This window comes from Diadema setosum, chromosome 14 (genome assembly GCF_964275005.1).
Source record: "Diadema setosum chromosome 14, eeDiaSeto1, whole genome shotgun sequence".
NCBI classification, from domain to species: Eukaryota; Metazoa; Echinodermata; class Echinoidea; order Diadematoida; family Diadematidae; genus Diadema; species Diadema setosum.
This window is the reverse complement of record NC_092698.1, coordinates 13,555,937-13,577,440: the sequence shown is the minus strand read 5'-3', so window position 1 is coordinate 13,577,440 and position 21,504 is coordinate 13,555,937. Positions and strand designations below refer to the sequence as shown.

The 21,504-nt window shown below is 37.8% G+C and overlaps 1 protein-coding gene across 1 annotated transcript in view; it reads right to left on the bottom strand.

The window, feature by feature from the left end:
- LOC140237871 (diacylglycerol kinase beta-like) overlaps positions 1 to 21,504 on the bottom strand; it is a 124,106-nt gene that overhangs the window by 64,436 nt on the left and 38,166 nt on the right. The window contains exons 4-6 of the mRNA XM_072317803.1: positions 12,703 to 12,855; positions 11,935 to 12,159; positions 340 to 389 (exon numbers count right to left, since the gene is read on the bottom strand). Of these exons, the coding sequence (XP_072173904.1) occupies positions 340 to 389; positions 11,935 to 12,159; positions 12,703 to 12,855 (428 nt within the window). The remainder of the gene's footprint in view (positions 1 to 339; positions 390 to 11,934; positions 12,160 to 12,702; positions 12,856 to 21,504) is intronic.

The following is a 21,504-nucleotide window of genomic DNA, read 5'->3' as shown; positions in this document are numbered from 1 at the left end:
GTCACCTCGCCGCTGTACGGCGGCGGCACTGGTACGAAACCATTATTGCATGATTACTACGACATGAGAGCACTTTGGGGCGAGTAAGTCTCACAGTGTTAGTTATATGAAAGGTACTTTAACCTGAAACACAAACTAAGACAAGGAAATTCAGGGAAACTTTTGAGGTACCAAAACTTTATATTATCTTTAACCCGCTAAAGACTAGTCCTAAGAATACTCAGCCAGATGTCTATGTGAAATGCTTAATCAGCTTGTCCTCAACGGGTTGACAGAGTTAGGAATTAAATGTGCATTGATGGCACACAATAATTCATGCTGATTGGATTAAAAACTTACACTGCTGTCCAGAATGCCGTTGTCATCTGTATCATATAGCCGGAACATGACTGCAGAAAGAGGGCAGAAAATAGAGATTATATATGCAGGTCAAAAAAAGGAAGATGTTGTGAGTTTTCCAGATTATGTGACATTTGGTGCTGAGATAAGCTGAAATATTATACCAACCATGTGTCAAATATACCTGAATGCATAGTCAAATTCTACAAAGAGCTTATTGCTCTGAATGATTAATAATAACACCTCCTTACTCTTAGATTAAAGGTCCAGTTTACCTTTGGGAGCAGTGATTTCAAAAATTTTCAAGATATCATATTTGATGCATATGTGTAGGTCTGTTGTATCACAAAACATCCTACCATATGAAATATTTGCAATAAAACCTAAAATATAAGGAGATATCAGGGTTTTTCTCAATAAACCGTAACTGTATACGGTTTAGTCTGGAAAATTTTTTATTATAACTATTGTTCACATTTTGTGTATTTAACAGCACTTAACATCGATTATACGGATTCAAATTTTGACAGTGGTTGTTTCTATCCCTAACTCACATTTTAGAACTATTTTATAGCACTAATGCTTTCATCTGCAAATGGTAAATTATGCCTTTAAGGGGTCTCATTGCATAAGCAGTGGTTAACATATGACCATGAATCAAATGTCTTTTGTATGATTATCTACAAATGAGAGCTACAGGATGTAGTAGCTTTGAAAAATGAAAATGTATGAATTTAATTTTGATTGGATTAAATGTTTTGTATGCCATTTCTGATATATAACTAAACATGTCCTTTTTCCTACTAGCCTCAAGTACAAAAAAAAATTTCACTGGGAATATGCAAACACTGACAACATGCAATCATTCACATGTATGAGGTGCGATGAATGTGCAAGCATAAAATAGTTGACATGGGGTATGGTGTTAATCCTGTCATCTGAGTAATGTTGCATTAGTTACGGATTTGTGCTCGCACGGATGAAAATCCTTCACATGTTTCAGACTACCAATACAAGGACCACAACACAATGCCTTCAATTGATAGTAAGCTTAAGTCACGGTTGCTAGATATTTAAGGTAAAAACTAGAATTTTATTAAATCCAAAGGCTTGCAGACAAGATGACAAGGCTAGCTCCACTCCTTTTCTGTGAGACAGATCACAAGGTATGCATACTGCTGTCAATAAAAGCATGAACACAACCAGAAAATGTTCTAGTATGATCTCGTATGATCCAAACGTGTCTCAGATGCATCATGTGTTTCAGTATCACTTTTCCCTTCATTAGATCATGTTTATCAGTAAAACTGTGGGATTTTGTATTCTGGGTTAATGAGCTTGATAATCTTGCAGGACAAGCCCTAAAATACAGCAAGAATGTACCAAAATACAGTAGCTGTGCTGTGGTATAGAGGTACAAGGCTAGAGACTTTCAAACAGAAAGTCCTGAGTTCAAACCCTATCTGGTGTTTATATACTGTAATACCAGTTTTATTTTTTTTTAAGTGAAACTTTCACAAATTTCACAAGGAGCAAAGATTCTTGAAAGTAAATCGCACCCTGAAAGTGTTTGTCTGCACAATGCATTGAGTGCCAGAGGAGATTTGCAACAGTTTCATGATGTGAAAAAGGCCGTCAGCTCACATTCCTGAATGTTTCTGGTTTTAGAGTATCCTATGATTTTCTTTTTAATCCACTGACCCCCATGAGAGAAACATGTACAATGCTGAAATACTACTAAAAGCATTGCTTTCCAAAACAGTAGTTGTTTACATGAAGTTATCTTCCATTTCATCATCATCATCATCGTCGTCATCGTCGTCATCATCATTCATGATTACATTGCCATTGCCTTCATTAGCATAATCACCATCATAGTTATCATCATCATTATCGCCATCATTCTTCTTTTTATTGCTATACTTGCCATCATTTATACACCCAAAGTAATCAAACATCTCTTATATGAAAGTACAGTTTGTGACAGCTCACATCACAGTGCTTGTGATTACATTCACTACACAAGGAGAGGAAATGGCTGCAGACAGCATCACGAAGACAGACATGGATAAGATGGGAGGGAGGGGATACACAAATATTTTGCAATAATCTCCACCAGATGGTCCTAGTTTTGATAGTGGGATTCCTGCCGGGTCACAGTTGATGGAAAACTCCTGCCACGCCTGGCTGAAGAAAGCTGGGAGACTAGGAAGGTGGGTGGGAGCTAACTTCACATTGTGGGGATCATCGTCACATTTCAGATCACTCTAGGTCATGCACACACACACACACACACACACACACACACACACGAGTACACAGACCATAAAAAGTTCCATTGAACTATCCTAAATCTTCTTCTCCATTATCTTTTTCTTACAAAAGAATCCTATCTACATACACCTCAAATTTACTATAGTATCTTTATCAGAGAGATAGAGAGAGAGAGAAAAAAAAGGAATCGATATGCGCACCTAAAATTGAACTACTGACCACTGAAACATATTCTCAGATGTGATGCAATGTCTGTGCTGAGAGATATATACATCAGATTTCCTTGTGGTGAAGTTCAGAGATTTTCCAATGAGACAGAGGGAGAAAGATACCTCGATAACACTTCACATTGTACTAACCAAGGAATCATCGAATGAATCACATTTAGCTCTTCCCCGGTCTAGGCTCTACAGCCTGGTTTTGGGGGAACCCTCTAGGAGTATATGAGAGTAACGTTGGGGCATTTTTTTTTTTTTTTTTAACTGAGATTTGACTGTCATAGGAGGACATGACTGGATTGAGGACGTGGGAGGGATGTTAAACCACTGTCCTGCAGTCGTCCAGCTTGAAATTGAAAGGGATAGTGAGGTATTGCCCTCGCTCCAGATCCTTCTCCAGTTCTCTTAGTCTCCCCCTCTCTCTCTCTTCTGAACCTTGGCATTTCAGGCAGCAGGGATTCAATGTAAGTCCCAATTTCCCCCCATTTGGCATGAAGAGGGAGTGTAGAAGTGCAGCAAGATTGATGAAAGACCAAATCGAGTTGCAAAAAATGGCAACAACTCTCATGCTAATGACCAGCAGTAGACGTGGAACGTGCAAAGTAGAGTTTTCCTTGAAGGAGGTGGGCTCAAAATATCTCAAGATATATAGTAGATATAAAGCAAAGCATTCAGAAATTCATTCAGAAATTTGACATACTGTACTCATCAAACTTTTGTCATCATCTTCATCCTTATGATCATGGTACAAATACTGTCATTATACATTATTATTATGTTATATTACATCATATCATATTGACATAATATAATATAATATAATATAATATAATATAATATAATATAATATAATATAATATAATATAATATAATATAATATAATATAACGTCATATTATATTTCTTATCATTATTATTATTATTATTATTATTATTATTATTATTATTATATATCTTATTATATCACAAGTCATCGTCACACTTATCATCGTCATCAGCACTGGAAAAGCTGAATGAAGTCCTTGTCATCAAAATGAGACACAATTCATTAGTCTCTGCATCCTATGCTTTTATTAGACTATCACACATTTCATTGTTTATACAATCTTCACCAATCGTCAAACCTATAATAACTTTGCTTGACTGATGCCATCATAGAGAAGAGGCAAGAAGAAGAAGAAGCAAGGTCTGGCAGGGAATCCTCATCTATCCCAACCTCTTTCTTTTTCAATTCCTCCCTTTGACCTTTTTGAGCAAAAATTTTATTCACTGTTCCAACTGCTCCTCAGCCTTAGAATGTACACCGTATATGGAGTAAATTGCATGAACAAATTCTTAGGAGATATCCTTCCTCTGAACAAACTAGCCAATTCTTAGTCTCTCTTTAGTCCCCTTTACCCATTAAACTCATCTCCTCATTTATATTCCATCAGTCTCTCTTTAATCGGATGATACTAGTGCACTGGTCAATGGCTTTACCTCACACACATACACATCCACCTACAAAAACACATACGCACATGCCAACACATCAAGACGAAGGAATGACAAAATTGTTTTCCCCACTGCACAAGCATTACGACGGCGAGGAGAGAGGGGGGAAAAAAAATCAAAATAAGGCAGCTAAAGCCATCGCAATTATCCCTTAATCCCCGAGACTTGTCTTACGAATTGACGCAATCCTGCAGCGCGCAGTGGTGTTGCGTACAGGGTCAGCTCTTTCTGAGAGGAAAAGGCGAGAGGGGTAGGGTGGTCGGGACGGGTATGTAGGGGGGGGGGGAAGTCAGTTAATTGATTTGCTGGGCATAGCTTGGATTTGAAATGTGCAAATGAGATTGATGGCATGGATTTGGGAACAGGGATGAGGGGGCGAGGTGGACAGGAGAAGGTCTTTGAATGAGAGAGATAGGGAGAATGAGAGAAAGATGTAGAAAAAACTATGTAAGAGAGAAAAATGAAATGGAGAAAATAATAAATAGAAAAATGAGATGGAGAAAGAGAGAGGGCAAAACTTGAAATAAAGAAAGTATGCGAGGGAGAGAAAGAGAGAAATACACAAAAAAGGAAGAATCACAGATGAAGAAAGAAAAAGATGGAGAGGAATGATGTGATAAGGGGGAGGAGAACTTTGATGGATGGATGACGGGACTTAGCCTCCCTTCAATCATGGCTGGAGGATTTAGCGCTGATTAGGTGGGCTGCAACACAGCCGCAATATTGAGTAATGGCAAATACTCTGAGATCCCATTGTTATACTGGGAGAGAGAGAGTGAAAGACAGAGACAGACAGACAGACAGACAGACAGACAGACAGACAGAGAGAAATGGGGAAGGGAGGAAGGCAGGCAGCTATAAGACATGAAGACAAGAATAGCAAACTAATGCCTGAAGTTCCCATGCACAATTTCTCCTTTCCACTTCATGAGAACAGTGAGACTCAAAGATATTTCCCAATTTTGACTATGCAAGTCTTTTTGGGCCTGCTGATAAAGGAACAAAATTAGGCATGCAATATTGCTTTTAATAGCAGGTGAAATAAGCCATATTTGACATCATGCAAGACAAACCTGCTGAAGATTTGAATCTTTTACATGTCTCACAGTCACACCTTAACCAGGCTAATCAGGCTAATCAGAACGCTTCTGGGGTCACAGTTTATCACAGTTTTGAATCAAATTTTTTAAGATCATTTCAAAGCCGAAACAATCAGATCTGTCTCTCCCCATCATGTTCCCCCAAAATCTAATGAGAACCACACCCATTTTTGATTTATCCTCGTAACACATCTCACTTGAGCTTTGTCGCCTTAGAACCAGTACCATTTTAGCACAGACTCCAACCCCAAGCACCTTCTGATCTGGAGACCACCCGAAACCCCTAGCAAACGGGAGACTCTAAGTTGATGTGTGCGAAGCGCGAAGTTCCTAGGGTTCTACATGCTCTCTGGTGCTATCTAAGGCTTATTTTTTTCAACATACGATAGCAATAAGTAAGAAGTCCTTTCCAACGGGAGACACAGAGCCAGGGTGGGAGAAATTAAATCTCAAGCGGGAAAATGGGAGATTTTGCAAAAGTGGGTTTTTGGCGGGAGATCTCCCATCGAAAACGGGAGAGTTGGGTCTCTGTTTTAGACCAAGAATCATGACCTCTAACCTCACTAACCCTCTTATCTTATGAGGTAATCTGAGTGTGGTCATACGTACCCTTTCCAAGAGCTCACTTACACATGGAGTTTGCAAATGATAAAATCAACCCCTACCAAATTGGTCAAAAAAAAAGAGAAGAAGAAGAAGAAAAGGAGGAAAAGGAGACTAGACTTGGAATTTGTCAAGACTGACAAATTAGGTGATCCGATTTGTTTTAATCGATGATTCGAGTCCTGATCGCAATAGGCATGACCATATAGGTTTCATCTGTGTTTAGAGACATTGGCCGTGTGATGTTTGGATTCCCATTTAGAAAAGAGAGTCAGGTCTGCCATCTTTGGTACCAAATTCGGTATACACTATAACGAAGATACAGAATGAAGTATATTTGACCATTGACCCATAACTTTGCACAGCCAAGATGGCATCTGAGCAAAAAGTGGTTATTTTGTGAAATGATTCTTGTAACATGGTCTTTGCGTGTGGAAAATATGGGAAAGATAGGACATGTATTCACCAAGATACAGGTTGAAACATTTATGACCTTTGACCCTAATTTACATACCCAAGATGGTGTCTGATCAAGTAGTTGTTATTTTATGAAATAATGTACGTGACATGAACTAAACATGTGCAAAATATGGGCGTGATAGGGGCTGGTTTTCTTGACTTATTACAAAGAAAGTTGCAGAAAGAAAGAAATATCTCAATACATCGAAGATAAGGATAATTTCAACCAAGTTTTTTGACGTGATCTCGGCGTCGTATGAAAAAATGGAGGGTATAGTCACGATAACCCAAAGTCTGAGCTACAACATATTAAAATCTGGGAGAAATTCACAGAAGAGTAAGTGAGCTAGTGTTCGATAAAGACCGTCATGTCAATTTTCATTTCCAGAAAAATTCCCTCCCATAGAGATAACACGTAATCTGGTTAAATTTGACAAGGTTACATTATATCCATTTTCACGTGGTGAAGACATCATCCGATTAAAACTTTGATTAACAAAACTTAAAGGGTATTACATTGGCTACAACATACTAAAATCTGGAAGAAATTCACCGAAGGGTAATTGAGCTAGTCGTCGATAAAGACAATCATGTCAATTTTCACATCTAGAAAAATTCCCTCCCATAGAGATAACACGTCATAATGAAGATAAAGAAAGAAGTACATATGACCTTTGACCCTACTTTGCACAGACAAGATGGCGTCTGAGCAAAAAGTGGTTATTTTGTGAAATGATTCTTGTAACATGGTCTTTACGTATGCAAAATATGGGAAAGATAAGACATGTATTCACCAAGATACAGGATGAAACATTTTTGACCTTTGACCCTAATTTACATACCCAAGAAGGTGCCCGATCAAGTAGTTGTTATTTTATGAAATAATGTACGTGACATAAACTAAACATGTGCAAAATATTGGGCTGATAGAGCTTGTTTTTCTTGAGTTATTGCAAAGAAAGTTGCAGAAAGAAAGGAATATGAAAATACATGGAAGATAAGCTTTAATTTCAACCAAGTTTTTGGGCATGATGCCGACTCCGTATGAAAAAACGAAGGGCACACTTACGATAGCCCAAAGTGTCAGCTACAACATATTAAAATCTGGGAGAAATTCACCAAGGTTATGTGAGCCCTCCCATAGAGATAACACATCATAACGAAGATACAGAAGGAAGTACATATGACCTTTGACCCCACTTTTCACAGACAAGATGGCATCTGAGCAAAAAATCGTTATTTTTTGAAATGGTCCTTGTAACATGGTCTTTCGTGTGCAAAATATGGGAAAGACAAGACATCGTATTCACCAAGATACAGGATGAAACATTTATGACCTTTGACCCTACTTTACATACCCCAAATCGCATCTAATCAAGTAGTTGTTGGTTAATGCAATAATGTACGTAACATGAACTAAACATGTGCAAAATATGGGGGTGATACGGGCCTGATTTTCTTGAGTTATTGCAAAGAAGTCTTGTAACATGGTCTTTGAGTGTGCAAAATATGGGAAAGATAGGACATGTATTTACCAAGATACAGGATGAAACATTTATGACCTTTGACCCTACTTTACATACCCAAGATGATGTCCGATCAAGTAGTTGTTATATGAAATAATGTACGTGACATGAAATAAACATGTGCAAAATATTGGGGTGATAGGGTATGTTTTTCTTGAGTTATTGCAAAGAAAGTTGCAGAAAGAAAGAAATATCTCAATACATCGAAGATAAGCTTTAATTTTAACCACGTTTTTTGACGTGATCCCGACAGCGTATAAAATTTAAAAGGCAAACATATGATAGCGCAAGTCTCAGCTACAGCATATTAAAAACTCGAAGAAATTCACCGAAGGGTAAGTGAGCTAGTGCTCGATAAAGACAATCATGTCAATTTTCACATCTAGAAAAATTCCCTCCCATAGAGATAACACGTCATAACGAAGATACAGGAAGTAAGTACATATGACCTTTGACCCCATTTTGCACAGACAACATGGCCTCTGAGCCAAAAATGATTATTTTGTGAAATGATCCTTGTAATATGGTCTTTACGTGTGCAAAATATGGGAAAAATAGGACATGTATTCACCAAGATACAGGATAAAACATTTATGACCTTTGACCCTAATTTACATACCCAAGATGGTGTCTGATCAAGTAGTTGTTATTTTGTGAAATAATATACGTGACATGAACTAAACATGTGCAAAATATGGTAGTGATAGGGTATGTTTTTCTTGAGTTATTGCAAAGAAAGTTGCAGAAAGGAAGAATATTTCAATAAAAACAAAGATAAGCTTTAATTTCAACCAAGTTTATTGACGTGATGCCGATTCCGTATGAAAAAACGAAGGGAACACTGACGATAGCCCAAAGTCTCAGCTACAACATACTAAAATCTTGGAGAAATTCACCGAAGCATAAGTGACCTAGTGCTCGATAAAGATAGTCATGTCAGTTTTCATTTTCAGAAAAACTGCACTCCCATAGAGATAACACGTAAACTGGTCAAATTTGACAATGTTACTTTTAATCCCTTTTTACGAGGTGATGCCGTCATCCAATCAAAATGTTGTTATTATATGACTGAAAGACCATTTAATAAGCTACAACATATTGAAATTTGGACGAAAATCAACTAAAGAATAAGTGAGATACGCTTGAGTGAACTTAAAATTTGATTACGTCTTTTTGCAAATTTACTTTTTTTACTTTATTAAGAAATTTGATATCTTTTCATCATTTTTCCAGCATTGCCAACCCATGAAATGACATGTACAACTCATCAGCTTTCAGAATATGTAAAGAAAATGGGGGGTCACCGTCCATCCTGACGAGTAAAATCGGATTCCAAATTGGCGGTTTTTTTGAATTGTTGCACTGTATATCGCCATTGACGCGCGCGCGGAATTTCAACTTTGACGGGCCCGTGTGACGTCATATTGAGTCAGATTGACTTGAAACTTGGTAAAAATATTCCTTGACATTTCAGGCATCCGATCAGGGTGAAAAAACGGAAAATTTCCATTGCATATGAGCTGTGCGTGCGTATATGGGCGCGCGCGTACGCGTCCGTCCAATTTTTTCAATTTTTCAAAAAATGCTCCAAATGATCTGAAACGTGTGCAAAAAAATTTGAGCTCGATTTGAGCATACAAATATTTCAACGCGCGCGTACGCGCACGTTTTAAGGGAAAATATGAATTCTGAAAATATGAGTAGAATGCGCATAATTTGAAATATATGTGACGTAAATTTCATCGAAAAATTCCATTCCATTAATGACATATGATTGAGAATGTGTTTTCATATAATGACGTCACAGTGACGTCACGGTCGACTGATCACTATTATACATTAGATCTGTCGTCTTTGGGACATGATACATATATGGTATAATTTTGAAATTGATAGGAAGAGGACTTTCTGAGCTAACCTCTACACAAATTTTGTCCAGAAATAAAGAAGAAGAAGAAGAACCAACAAAGAATCCGTACAGATACAGAAGGTGATCCGAGAGGATACTCGGATCACCTAATGAAGCTAAGCTTTGATTACTTAAGCCGAGTTTTTCGACGTGCTTTTGACGTCGTATGAAAAAACGGAGGACACATTACGATAGCGCAAAGTCTCAGCTACAACATATTAAAATCTGGGAGAAATTCATCGAAGGGTGAGTGAGCTAGTGCTCGATAAAGACAATCATGTCAATTTTCACATCTAGAAAAAATCCCTCCCATAGAGATAACACGTCATAATGACGATAAAGAAAGAAGTACATATGACCTTTGACCCCACTTTGCAAAGACAAGATGTCATCTGAGCAAAAAGTGGTTATTTTGTGATATGATCCTTGTCACATGGTCTTTACGTGTGCAAAATATGGGAAAGATAGGACATGTATTCACCAAGATACAGGATGAAACATTTATGACCTTTGACCCTACTTTACATAACCAAGATGGCATCTGATCAAGTAGTTGCTATTTTATGAAATAATGAACGTGACATGAACTAAGCATGTACAAAATATGGTGTTGATAGGGTATGTTTTTCTTGAGTTATTGCAAAGAAAGTTGCAGAAAGAAAGAAATATTTCAATACAACGAATATAAGCTTTAATTTCAACCACGTTTATTGACGTGATCCCGACATCGTATGAAAAAACAAAATGCACATTAACGATAGCCCAAGGTCTCAGCTACAACATATTAAAATCTGGGAGAAATTCACCGAAGCATAAGTGAGCTAGTGCTCGAAAAAGACAGTCATGTCAATTTTCATTTCCAGAAAAACTGCACTCCCATAGAGATAACACGTAAACTGGTCAAATTCGACAAGGTTACTTTCAATTCATTTTTATGAGGTCATGCTGTCATTCAATCAAAATTGTGTTATTACATAACTGATAGAGTATTAAATAAGCTACAGCATACTGAAATCTGGGTGAAAATTGACTAAGGATAAGTGAGATACGCTCGAGTAAACTTGAAATTTGATGACGTCATTTTGAAAATTTACTTGTTTTGATTTATTAAGAAATTTGATATCTTTTCATCATTTTTCCAGCATTGCCAACCCATGAAATGACATGTACAACTCATCAGCTTTCAGAATATGTAAAGAAAATGGGGGGTCACCGTCCATCCTGACGAGTAAAATCGGATTTAAAATTGGCGGTTTTTTGGCATTGTTGTACTGTATATCGCCATTGACGCGCGCGCGGAATTTCAACTTTGACGGGCCCGTATGACGTCATTTTGAGTGGGATTGACTTGAAACTTGGTAGAAATATTCCTTGACATTTCAGACATCCGATCAAAGTGAAAAAACGGAAAATTTTCATTGCATATGAGCTGTGCGTGCGTATATGTGCGCGCGCGTACGCGTCCGTCCGATTTTTTCAATTTTTCAAAAAATGCTCCAAATGGTCTGAAACGTGTGCAAAAAAATTTTGAGCTCGATTTGAGGATACAAATATTTCAACGCGCGCGTACGCGCACGTTTTAAGAGAAAATATGAATTTTGAGAATATGAGTAGAATGCGCATAACTTGAAATATATGTGACGTAAATTTCATTGAAAAACTCTATTCCATTAGTGAGATATGATTGAGAATGTGTTTTCATATAATGACGTCACAGTGACGTCACGGTCGACTGATCACTATTATACATTAGATCTGTCGTCTTTGGGACATGATACATATATGGTATAATTTTGAAATTGATAGGAAGAGGACTTTCTGAGCTAACCTCTACACAAATTTTGTCCAGAAATAAAGAAGAAGAAGAAGAACCAACAAAGAATCCGTACAGATACAGAAGGTGATCCGAGAGGATACTCGGATCACCTAAAAAAGAAGAATAAGAATGGGGAAAAAGGAAAACAAAATCAGGAGTGAGGTTTAGTTGTACTGCACATCAGACTAGCAACTCACACTCTAGCTTGTCCTCTGGTTTGCCTCCCTCCAAGAGTGACAGGTAGCAGACGATGTCTTTCATGTACACCACCTGGTTCGTGACGTCCGGATGAGCTAGCTCTCCCCGCGACGACGTGAGGGCAGTCAGCGAGTCCGTGTCTTTGGCGTTCTTTTTGCCCTTGCGCAGGGCCATGAGGATGGCGCTCTTTTTCCGCTTGTTGTTATCGGTGGTTTTACCTGAGCCTGTCGACAGACAGAGAGAAATACAAAATTGTCTGCAAAGAGGCTACTGCCGAGAATGCCTGAGCACAGTACTGATTGATATACAAGAAAGTATATGCCTGTGGATTTTGAGGAATTCCAAAAGTCTCAAAATATGAAAATACATTTTAAGTTGTGAAAGTCTTGAATTTACTTTAGGGTTTTTTCCCATCAAGCCTGATAGGCTTTAACCGGTCCCCCACAATGATTATGTTCATAGTATGACTTGAAACTTTAATGATTGTTGTTTTTAATGTGGAAATAACAAAAAAAAAATGAAATGAAAACATGTTCTGGATGGTGGCTTGCTGGGAGTCTGAAAAAAAAAATCTCATAATGCTCCTAAAATTTCTCTTTTTTCTGCCACACCAACATTGTTCAGAAATTTTGCCAATGTTCACAGTAAGTTTAAAAGCATATTTCAGTTTTTGATGCATAGTCTGTCCACAAGGTTATGGTGGGATGTGAAACTGTATGGGGATTCATTTGGTAGGTGGCATCCCCTGTATTCATTCCATCTCTCACCTTTGTCGATATTTGTTTGGTCTACCCTGAGAGCGTCCGTGGTTCGCATGGAATGGCTTGAAGGAGTGCCGTTGGAGGCGTTGGACTTCTTGGACGAGCTGCGGGACTGAGATGGACTCCCCTGTGGAACACCCCCTGAGTCCTGGCCATGACCTATGTAGAGAAACAAGAGAAAGGTTATGAACTACGAATGACCCCTAACTGAGATGTAGATGAGACATTAATGCATTCCTCAAAGAAGAGAAACTTGGACTGTCCTTCTCTTTCTTCAGTCATTTGCATGTGACTGGTTAATATCATTTCTAGACTATTGATAGGTGTTTTGGGCAAGTAAACAATGAGATGTGATCAGTGTTGGATATTCTTCTTACTCCAGCTCCCAGGAAATGTTTTGCTGACCACTTTTGACTTCCTGTTTAGAAAAAAAAAAAAATCCAGCAAGCGTTTTTTTTATTCCCCCCCCCCCCCAACAGAAATGTATCATCATTCTTCAGTGCATGGCACGTGCACTAAAGGGAAATGGGGCTCCTTTTTCATATTAGATTACAAGGTATTTGCTGCTTTCCTTTCTATTTAACACATTGTACAATAATCGCTCAAGCCAAAACAATCATACGTAAACAACTTGGCCTGTTTAGCTTCTGCGAAGTAGGTGATCTGAAGTTACAGGAAAGTTTAGAGTGCTACGTTTGTATTTGCAAATGCATTTTGAGGCACACAAGGAATGGAATAAATCAGCCTGAGGAAGAAAAACCAGATCTCTTATACGACAAACTATACACACTGAAGAGTAAATGAAGCTTGCTCATCAAAAAGTAATGTTAGACAAGTCAAATCATACCACAATCTAGTTCATAAAAAGTCTTTTTCATCAATAAAAATGTAACATTAGATACATTCACTGTTCCTGGCATCATTCACTGCATGTCAGGTAATTTCTCATTAGTGCTAGTGAATGAGGACATTACTTGCTACACACCAAAAAACCTGAGACACAGCAGCAATCCACCCACGAAGTCATCTATACTTTAATAGCTGAGACAATGGCGTCAAAGTTGACAATTGATGCCACCAACGAGAGCATAAACTACAGAGCTCCTGTGGACTCCTGACTTTCACAGCCCGGCAGGAGGAGTCCTTTTATGAATTCATCACGGTTGTTCTACACTCACGGGAGCATTCCTTTATGTCACTTTGCATCGCAGTCATAGAGTGTTTTGTTTCTGAGCAGAAATGAAGGGAATGCTAACCACTGGCATTCTTTTTTTTTTTCCCCCGGCAAAGGGAAAACTAGTGAACCAAACCTGTGATTTTCCCCATCATTCTGGAATCCATCTGGCAAGCTGGCAGCCCTCCATAGAACTGATACTTGGATTTTTTTTTTTCTCTCTCTCTCAACTTTTTTTGGATGCTTCATGACACAATCAAAGAGAATCACCAAAGGATATTGGTATCACACTTGGTAGGCTCTTCTCAATGCTGAGAGGAAAGTAGAAAATACCAACACTCCAGCGAAATCTTCTGTATAAGAGATGCATCACACACACATGATTTGAATTTTTTTTAAAACCCATCAGTGATTTGTCAGATGTATTTCTATTTTTAGTTACACACAGACTTTTACAAAATAGATTTTCAGCTTCCACATGATGTATCAATCAGAATTAGACCCCCCCCCCCCCCCTCAAAAAAAAAAAAGAAAAAAGAATACAAATATCCAACCTTTGGGAATGATAGTCTTTGATTAAAAAAAAAAACTAACAACAACAGACATTTGAAGGTGAGGGTCTATTTGAATGAGACCTGCTGACTCACTGTTTGTTGTGTACGCACCAACAAAGGGATTTAGATTCCATAGCAACCACTAAGAAAAGGCTATCAGATTATCCTTAAAACTGGAATATGTCTTAAGAACTTTTAATCTTATTAATTCAAAGTATCCATATTATTAACTTTTTCTAAAAGTTCTTGTAGGGTATCCACCTTTACTTCCACATGATTTTATGATTACAAACTGGAGAAAAATAATATCAGAAAGAAGACACATTGATTGAATTAAAACTATAAAACTTTTTTTCTTTACTCTTTTGCTTCTACGTTGAAGTGAACTATGCAATGCAAATGCACATTGACTTGTATTGATCATAATAAGTTGATCATCAATCATGTGGCCGAAAGATATATGAACATGTGTCATATATTCTATAACAATATTTCTACTGTTTTTCTTCAGATTACTTTCTGTACACCCTCAAAAAAAACCTTCTAAACCAAGATTCTGCCTGTGACATCTTCTTCCAACATTGATGAAGTAGAAATATGATTAATATAAAATACTGGAATGCACCTTCCTCTAGCATAACTCACATATTTCCCTGCAATGTCTTTCGTTAAAGGCAAATGGTCCCGGTGGTTTAGTCAAATGCGTATGTGGGCACAGGGCGCAAGTTTCCTATAGAGACCTATGCTATCAACTCCTCTTTAGCGCTTACACTTTGGCCCATTTCCCCGAGTCCGAAGAAGTCCGGTCCACTGTAGTCAGTGGTCTGATCACAGTTCGGCTCATGATTCGGCTGAGGGGGATGACAGCTTTAGCAAACTTCTCTTGTGATGTCATAATAAGAAGCACATATGCACGCACCCTGGCATTTCTACAGACCACGTGATGCGCAGAGAAGACAACGAAGGCAATGTTACCTAGCAACACCTAAGCCCTTTACTCTTGATGACAGCTCAACTTCGGCAATCTTTGTATCAATGCTAATGGTGATCGGCAGTATCATCAACAGCGCCCTCTACACTGCTGGGACTATGCGCCTTTAATCATATTAGTAACATGGAAACATGCATGACTGTTATGCTCAGTCTAGGGAAATCTGCATTCCAGTGTCTTTTCTTAATCACATTAGTACTTAAGCAATGATGCTGTCACTGGTAGAATCCTGGTTAGAGGTTTGTTTGTTTGTTTCTTTTGGTGTATCTACAATGTATGTAATCTGAAGAAAAATAGCAACAAAATTGTTATGAAATATATGGCACATATTTAGATATTCATTTGGCCACATAGTGATGTTGAAAGTATCATGAATCAACACAAGTCAACATGCAATTGCATTATGTAGTTCCTATAAGATACAGCTAGAGGAAGTATTATTTCATCAGATACACAAAATCGACTGTAACATCCGTACCCAACAGCATAATATATTCAGACATACCAGGAACACCGAATCACATATATTTTTGTGGGTGTAGTTATAAAAGGTCACGTACAAGTTTGGTGCATTCAGGGCTGAATGTTTGCAAGAAGGTTTGACCACTTCAGTTTATCAAATCTATGACCTTAAACAATGAAGCTTCCATTGAGAGATGGAGTAGACATAATGTATAAATTTCAAACTCTGCAAGTATTTCATAACTGAGGAACCCTATGGCCACGCTCTTCCCTGTCCAACGCCAACAGACGTGATCAAATTATGATCCCATCAAATTGTGCCCTCGAAGAAAAGTACTGAAAAACAAAACCAGAGCAGAAGGACTGAAACGAAATGCATGATATCATATTGGAAACAAGAAAAAAATTATAATTTTCACACACACACACGTCAAGGCTGCTGCATTTTGGCACAGTTTTATTTGATAAATGCCAGTGAGGCGAAGGTTGGATTCATGAGGAGAAACGTAATGCAGTATATCCTACTTCTGAAAAGTATATGGCTAGAAGTGTGAGAGATGAACTGGGGCCAAGTGCCATATGACACCCTATTTTCTCCTCAGAATGCTTTGATGACGATAAAATGATATTTGCATCATGTCTTATGCTACAGGAAAGGCTAGACATATTTTTTAGCCCCCCTTAAATTCTATCTATCCTTTTCTCATCTCTGATGAAATCAAAGCAAAAGAAACAAGATCTGTTTTTTCGGAAGGAGAAGAGATGTGGAGATGACACACAGAGAGGAATGTTTCTTGCTGTTTTCCGGTTGTTATTTTGTCGAGTCCAAGAATGCAAGTTGTACTTAGGTTCTTCAAAGAAAAAAAAAAGAGATGGGGGGGGGGGAAGGAGGAATGCAAAGAGTTTTTTTTTTTTCAACATGAAAAAACCCCCCAAAAAACTAGCTACTTCTCAGAATTGTGTAGACTCAAATGTAGAGAAAACATACAGAGTGCCAGGTAGGTCATGTGACATGAACTCAACTTTGCTTACTTAACCGCAATGTCTTCTTCCTAGGCAGGTAATTTGGGTTTTTTCCTGTTTCTAACAACAACAACAAAAATCACATCATCAGCCCCTCATTGATCACTTGACTCATATTCCTGTCATTACTTTCAAAACAAGTAATCAAAATGAGGGGAAACGAAATAAAAACAAGAAAGACAAGATAGATGAGAGGAGTGTGAGAGAGTAGAGTGGTTTTGCAGTAAAAAACAATTTAGATTTCCAGGAATTTGCTGTAATCGTGTATGTACACTTAGGGCCTTTAGAAGCCACATCAATACAGAGGAAATCTACTCTATTAGGTATGGGTTGCATTGTGGGCACACACTGATCATTGTGACATTATGTACTGAACCAGTTGAGATTTTTGACTCTTCACAAGTCTTAAATTTTGTCTTTATCCACGGTCTCACTTGAGGATCTACAAATCATGGCTGCATTGATTGCCGCAGTCATTTATTGCGATTACATTCTCGGTCTGCTTATCTCTGCCCAACGTATCTACTTTTCTAGGCTGCTCCCGTTTGGGAAGCTATCTGAGTTTGGTGAAGAAAAAAAAAAGATACAGGAGAGGGGGGTAGGGAAAGTTGGATCTAGATTTTGCTGGATAAATCCCTCGCCTCTCCACCGACTATTCACCTTCCCTAAACGGCAATGCAAATTCCTGTCCAATCGCATCTGCCGAGACTTGCTGGAAATGGAGACAAACGAGCGCTCTCCTTCGCCTAAATCGCCGCAAAATGCTCGAGCTGCATTCAGATCAAGGCCATGTCACACAATTGCATTCCACCGATGCCTTGCACCCTCCAAAACAACCACAGCATCGCAACTGAAGCTCCCAAAAGTTTTCTGCTCGTTGAGGACACTGTCCTCCACAGAGAATCCCTGAAGTTGAAACAACATTACGGCAAAGAAAGTCATGCATGTGTTGTTTCACAAACAATCATCCCAACAACACATCACAGTCAATGAATTTATGCGTCTTGCTGAATCCTAAGCCTTTTTGGAAAATCTCTGAAAAAATCAAACCTACCTGTTCTAGCTATTCCAGCTTTGATGCCTTGTGTATCATTATTTTGCTCAGAGAATGTAGTACTAAGGTGCTATCAAAGTGTAAACGATGAACATTTGCATGTCAACATGCTAGCTTTTTGCTCATGAATTATACTTTGCCATGTGTGAGTTGTTGTTTGTTTCTTTTTGCCAGCAAAGAACTTTAATACAAAAAAAAAGATATTACAGTCACATGACCACAATACATCAACTGACATACAAACATTCAAACAATCTTAATACATACCAGCCTACTCTTTCTGATGCTTCTACTGTGAAAAAGCTGATTAGTGAGGTATACAGTTGAACCTCTATTATCCGGCCTCCCTTTATCCGGATCTCTCTATCATCCGGACGCAATCTCGTCGTGATTTTTTATCTTTTTTTAAGAATTACGGGAGGAAAGGGGGATTCCCAACTCCTTGAGAACTCCTACACAAACACACATGAATTACATATACTTGATAAATTTCTTAATAATTATTTAGGTAAATCACCCCAAGAATTTATAAAAGAAAATGATTTCATTCTTGCAAACACGAACCTCTATTTTGGGGTCTGTTACTGAGTGTAGCAATGAAAAGGTTGCAGTATACACATTACTACATGTGGTACTACAATGGGCTACATCAGTACACTCTTAGAAAAAAAGGTTCTTTTGAGCACCATTAAATGGTTCTCAGCACTGTCACAATAGCGACACCCTTTTAGGTGCTCGTGAGAACCTTTTTGAAATGGTGCTTGTCGGCACCTTTTGCAAAAGGTGCCCATTAGAACCTTTTTCCCGATGAAATGGTGCTCATGAGTACCATTTAAAAGGTGCCCATGGGCACCTTTTTGACTAAAGATGGGCACCTTTTTGACTCTTTTCAAAAGGTGCTCAAGGGAACCATTTCATTGGAAAAGGTTCTAATGGGCACCAATGTTAAAAGGTGCTGACAGGCACCATTTAAAAAGGTTCTCACAGGCTCCAAAAAAGGTGGCGCTATTGTGACAGTCCTGAGAACCATTTAATGGTGCTCAAAAGAACCTTTTTCTTTTTTCTTAGAATGTAGTATGTGAATTGATGTCTGTGTATTTTTGGTGTGTTTCACATGCAGTGCTGGTAAGGTGCTTCACTGGCACCATTCTTAAAGGTACATTACCTATCTGCATTGAAAATGTGCATCACGAACTCACTTGAAATGAAATGAATTCATCTGAATTTCATCTCATCAGTCAAACATACGTTCAAAACATGTATATTAGCAATACATTAGCATGTCATACATTATCATTGACACTGGAAAAAAAAGAGCAAGGATAACACACCCATGCACACACAGTTTCACAAGCATGAATACATGTACATGACATTCACCAATATTTTTTCATGAAACATTACTCAATAATTGAAAACCATAGAAATTTGCTCTTTCACAAATTCGCAGAAATGTATTTATTCACCTTAACTTTTACAATCTAAAGGTGATGTTTGTATTTGTCATGTTATAATCTGTCAAATATTCTTAACAAAATATTTTCATTTGTTCACTAATTCTTTTTCCACAATATTTGTCATTTATGTACCGAGCAATTCTTGAAACACCATCACACATCTCTGTACAGATGATATGAAATAGCAAGAGGTGCATCAGGCTTTTGAAATACATAACAAAATTTCTAATTCTCTGTGAAATAATTCCTGCATGGATGAGATACAGTAATTGTGTCAGTCTTAAGATAGGCAGAGGTCAAGTACATTACTTAAGTAGTATGAGGAACTTTTTCCACATGTTTGCTAGTTTGTTCGGTGTTGGTTTTTTTTTTTTTTTTTTTTTTTTTTCAAAGCATACTTGTCCTAAAAGCAACTACAAAGGGCAGGAAAACAATTCCATTAAACAGGACCTTTGGTATTGTCACAGAAAACATACATTATATTGCTTGTATGATACTTGGGATAGGATAAGCTTTACACTTCTTCATTTCACATTCATAACGTCGAGTACTTGAATTAACTTATCTTTGTTTGTATACGAGTGACTTTTTTTTTTTTGTTCTGCACTTTGAAAGCACCATAGACACATCTATACAACTGCAAACACAAGAAGAGTATCAATTCAGGTTAATCATGACTTCAGACAATTTACAGCATGTCCTACGAAAACACACACACACACACACACACACACCCAAAAAGAAGAAAAGAACACATTGTTTATAATGTGAAGGATAATAAGAATCCCAAGGGGAAAAGAGCTAGGATACAACAGTGACACCAACACAGTTTCACAAGCATGAATGAACAAAATTCCTCAACCATGATCTCAAATATGTAACATTTGGAATCAATAAAAATTTACACCTTTTTTTAAATCAGGGCAACAAATTCATTAGAGTAAAATATATATGATGCAGGCCTAAAGCTGATGTTTGAATTTGCTGTCCTGTAACCTGCCTATGACAATAATATGTTGTTAGCATTTGTCATTTTGTTCACCAAATTTGCCAACAGTCTTTTAAACACCACCACCACGTACATGTACATTTTGTATATTTGTCTGCCAAAGCAATATAAACTGGTGACAAGAGGTGCATCAGTGCTTTGAAATAAATTACATAATCTTCAATTCTCTACACAATACGTAATTCCTGCGTGGGTATAAATGCAATAAGTTTTACCAGTCTAGGTGCAAACTTTAAAAGTGTGCAGAAATCGACCACACAATGACTGGAGAAGTATAAAGAGCATTTTCCGTTTGTGCTTTTAAAGTTTAAAACTATGAATGACTCCACTTCTCAGATTGGCATCTGGTCTATCTCATTACGTCTACCCCCCCCCCCCCCCCCCAATACAGTTGATTCAAAGCTGTTAAATGCAAATTATAGTGAAATATTATCACTGGTACATTGTAAGTTGCAAATGAAGAGTTTGTTTGCAAAAACCGTTAAGTCCATAGTTGCCAAATGGAGATATTTGCGATTAAAGGTCAAGAAAAATGAAGAGAATAATAACAAAAATCTTTGCTTCTTTTGACCATAACTTTAAAAATGTACCTTTACATGTAGTGACCAATATATCATTTAAAAGGTATTATTTTGTACTTTATGACAGAGACCGTACTTCAAAATCTTTAAAAATGGACTTATCGGTTTTTGCGAACAAACTCTTCAAATACTGTATTGGGATCATAACAAAACATATGTGACCCTCCATCACACAAACCAACAAAAAGTCCCCTGACATGAATATTTGTTTGACGGCAGATTCTGAAAGAGCAGCTATAAAATACACTATAAGTCAATGCAAACGGACTTACCTACCCTATCTACATATTTCTCAAAGGTTTTCTCTGGCAGCATCAGTGTTTTTTCTTTGACTCAGCTCATTCTTGGCTAGCGTAGGTTTCTGGTCGATGCTGTGAACGGGCTATCGGGCTAAAATTGTCATTCTGATCGATGCATTCTTTTGGTCACCCAGATCATTCTTGACTAGCCCAGGGTTCTGTTTGATGCTGTCAACGGGCTATCACAGGCTGTCATTCTGATCG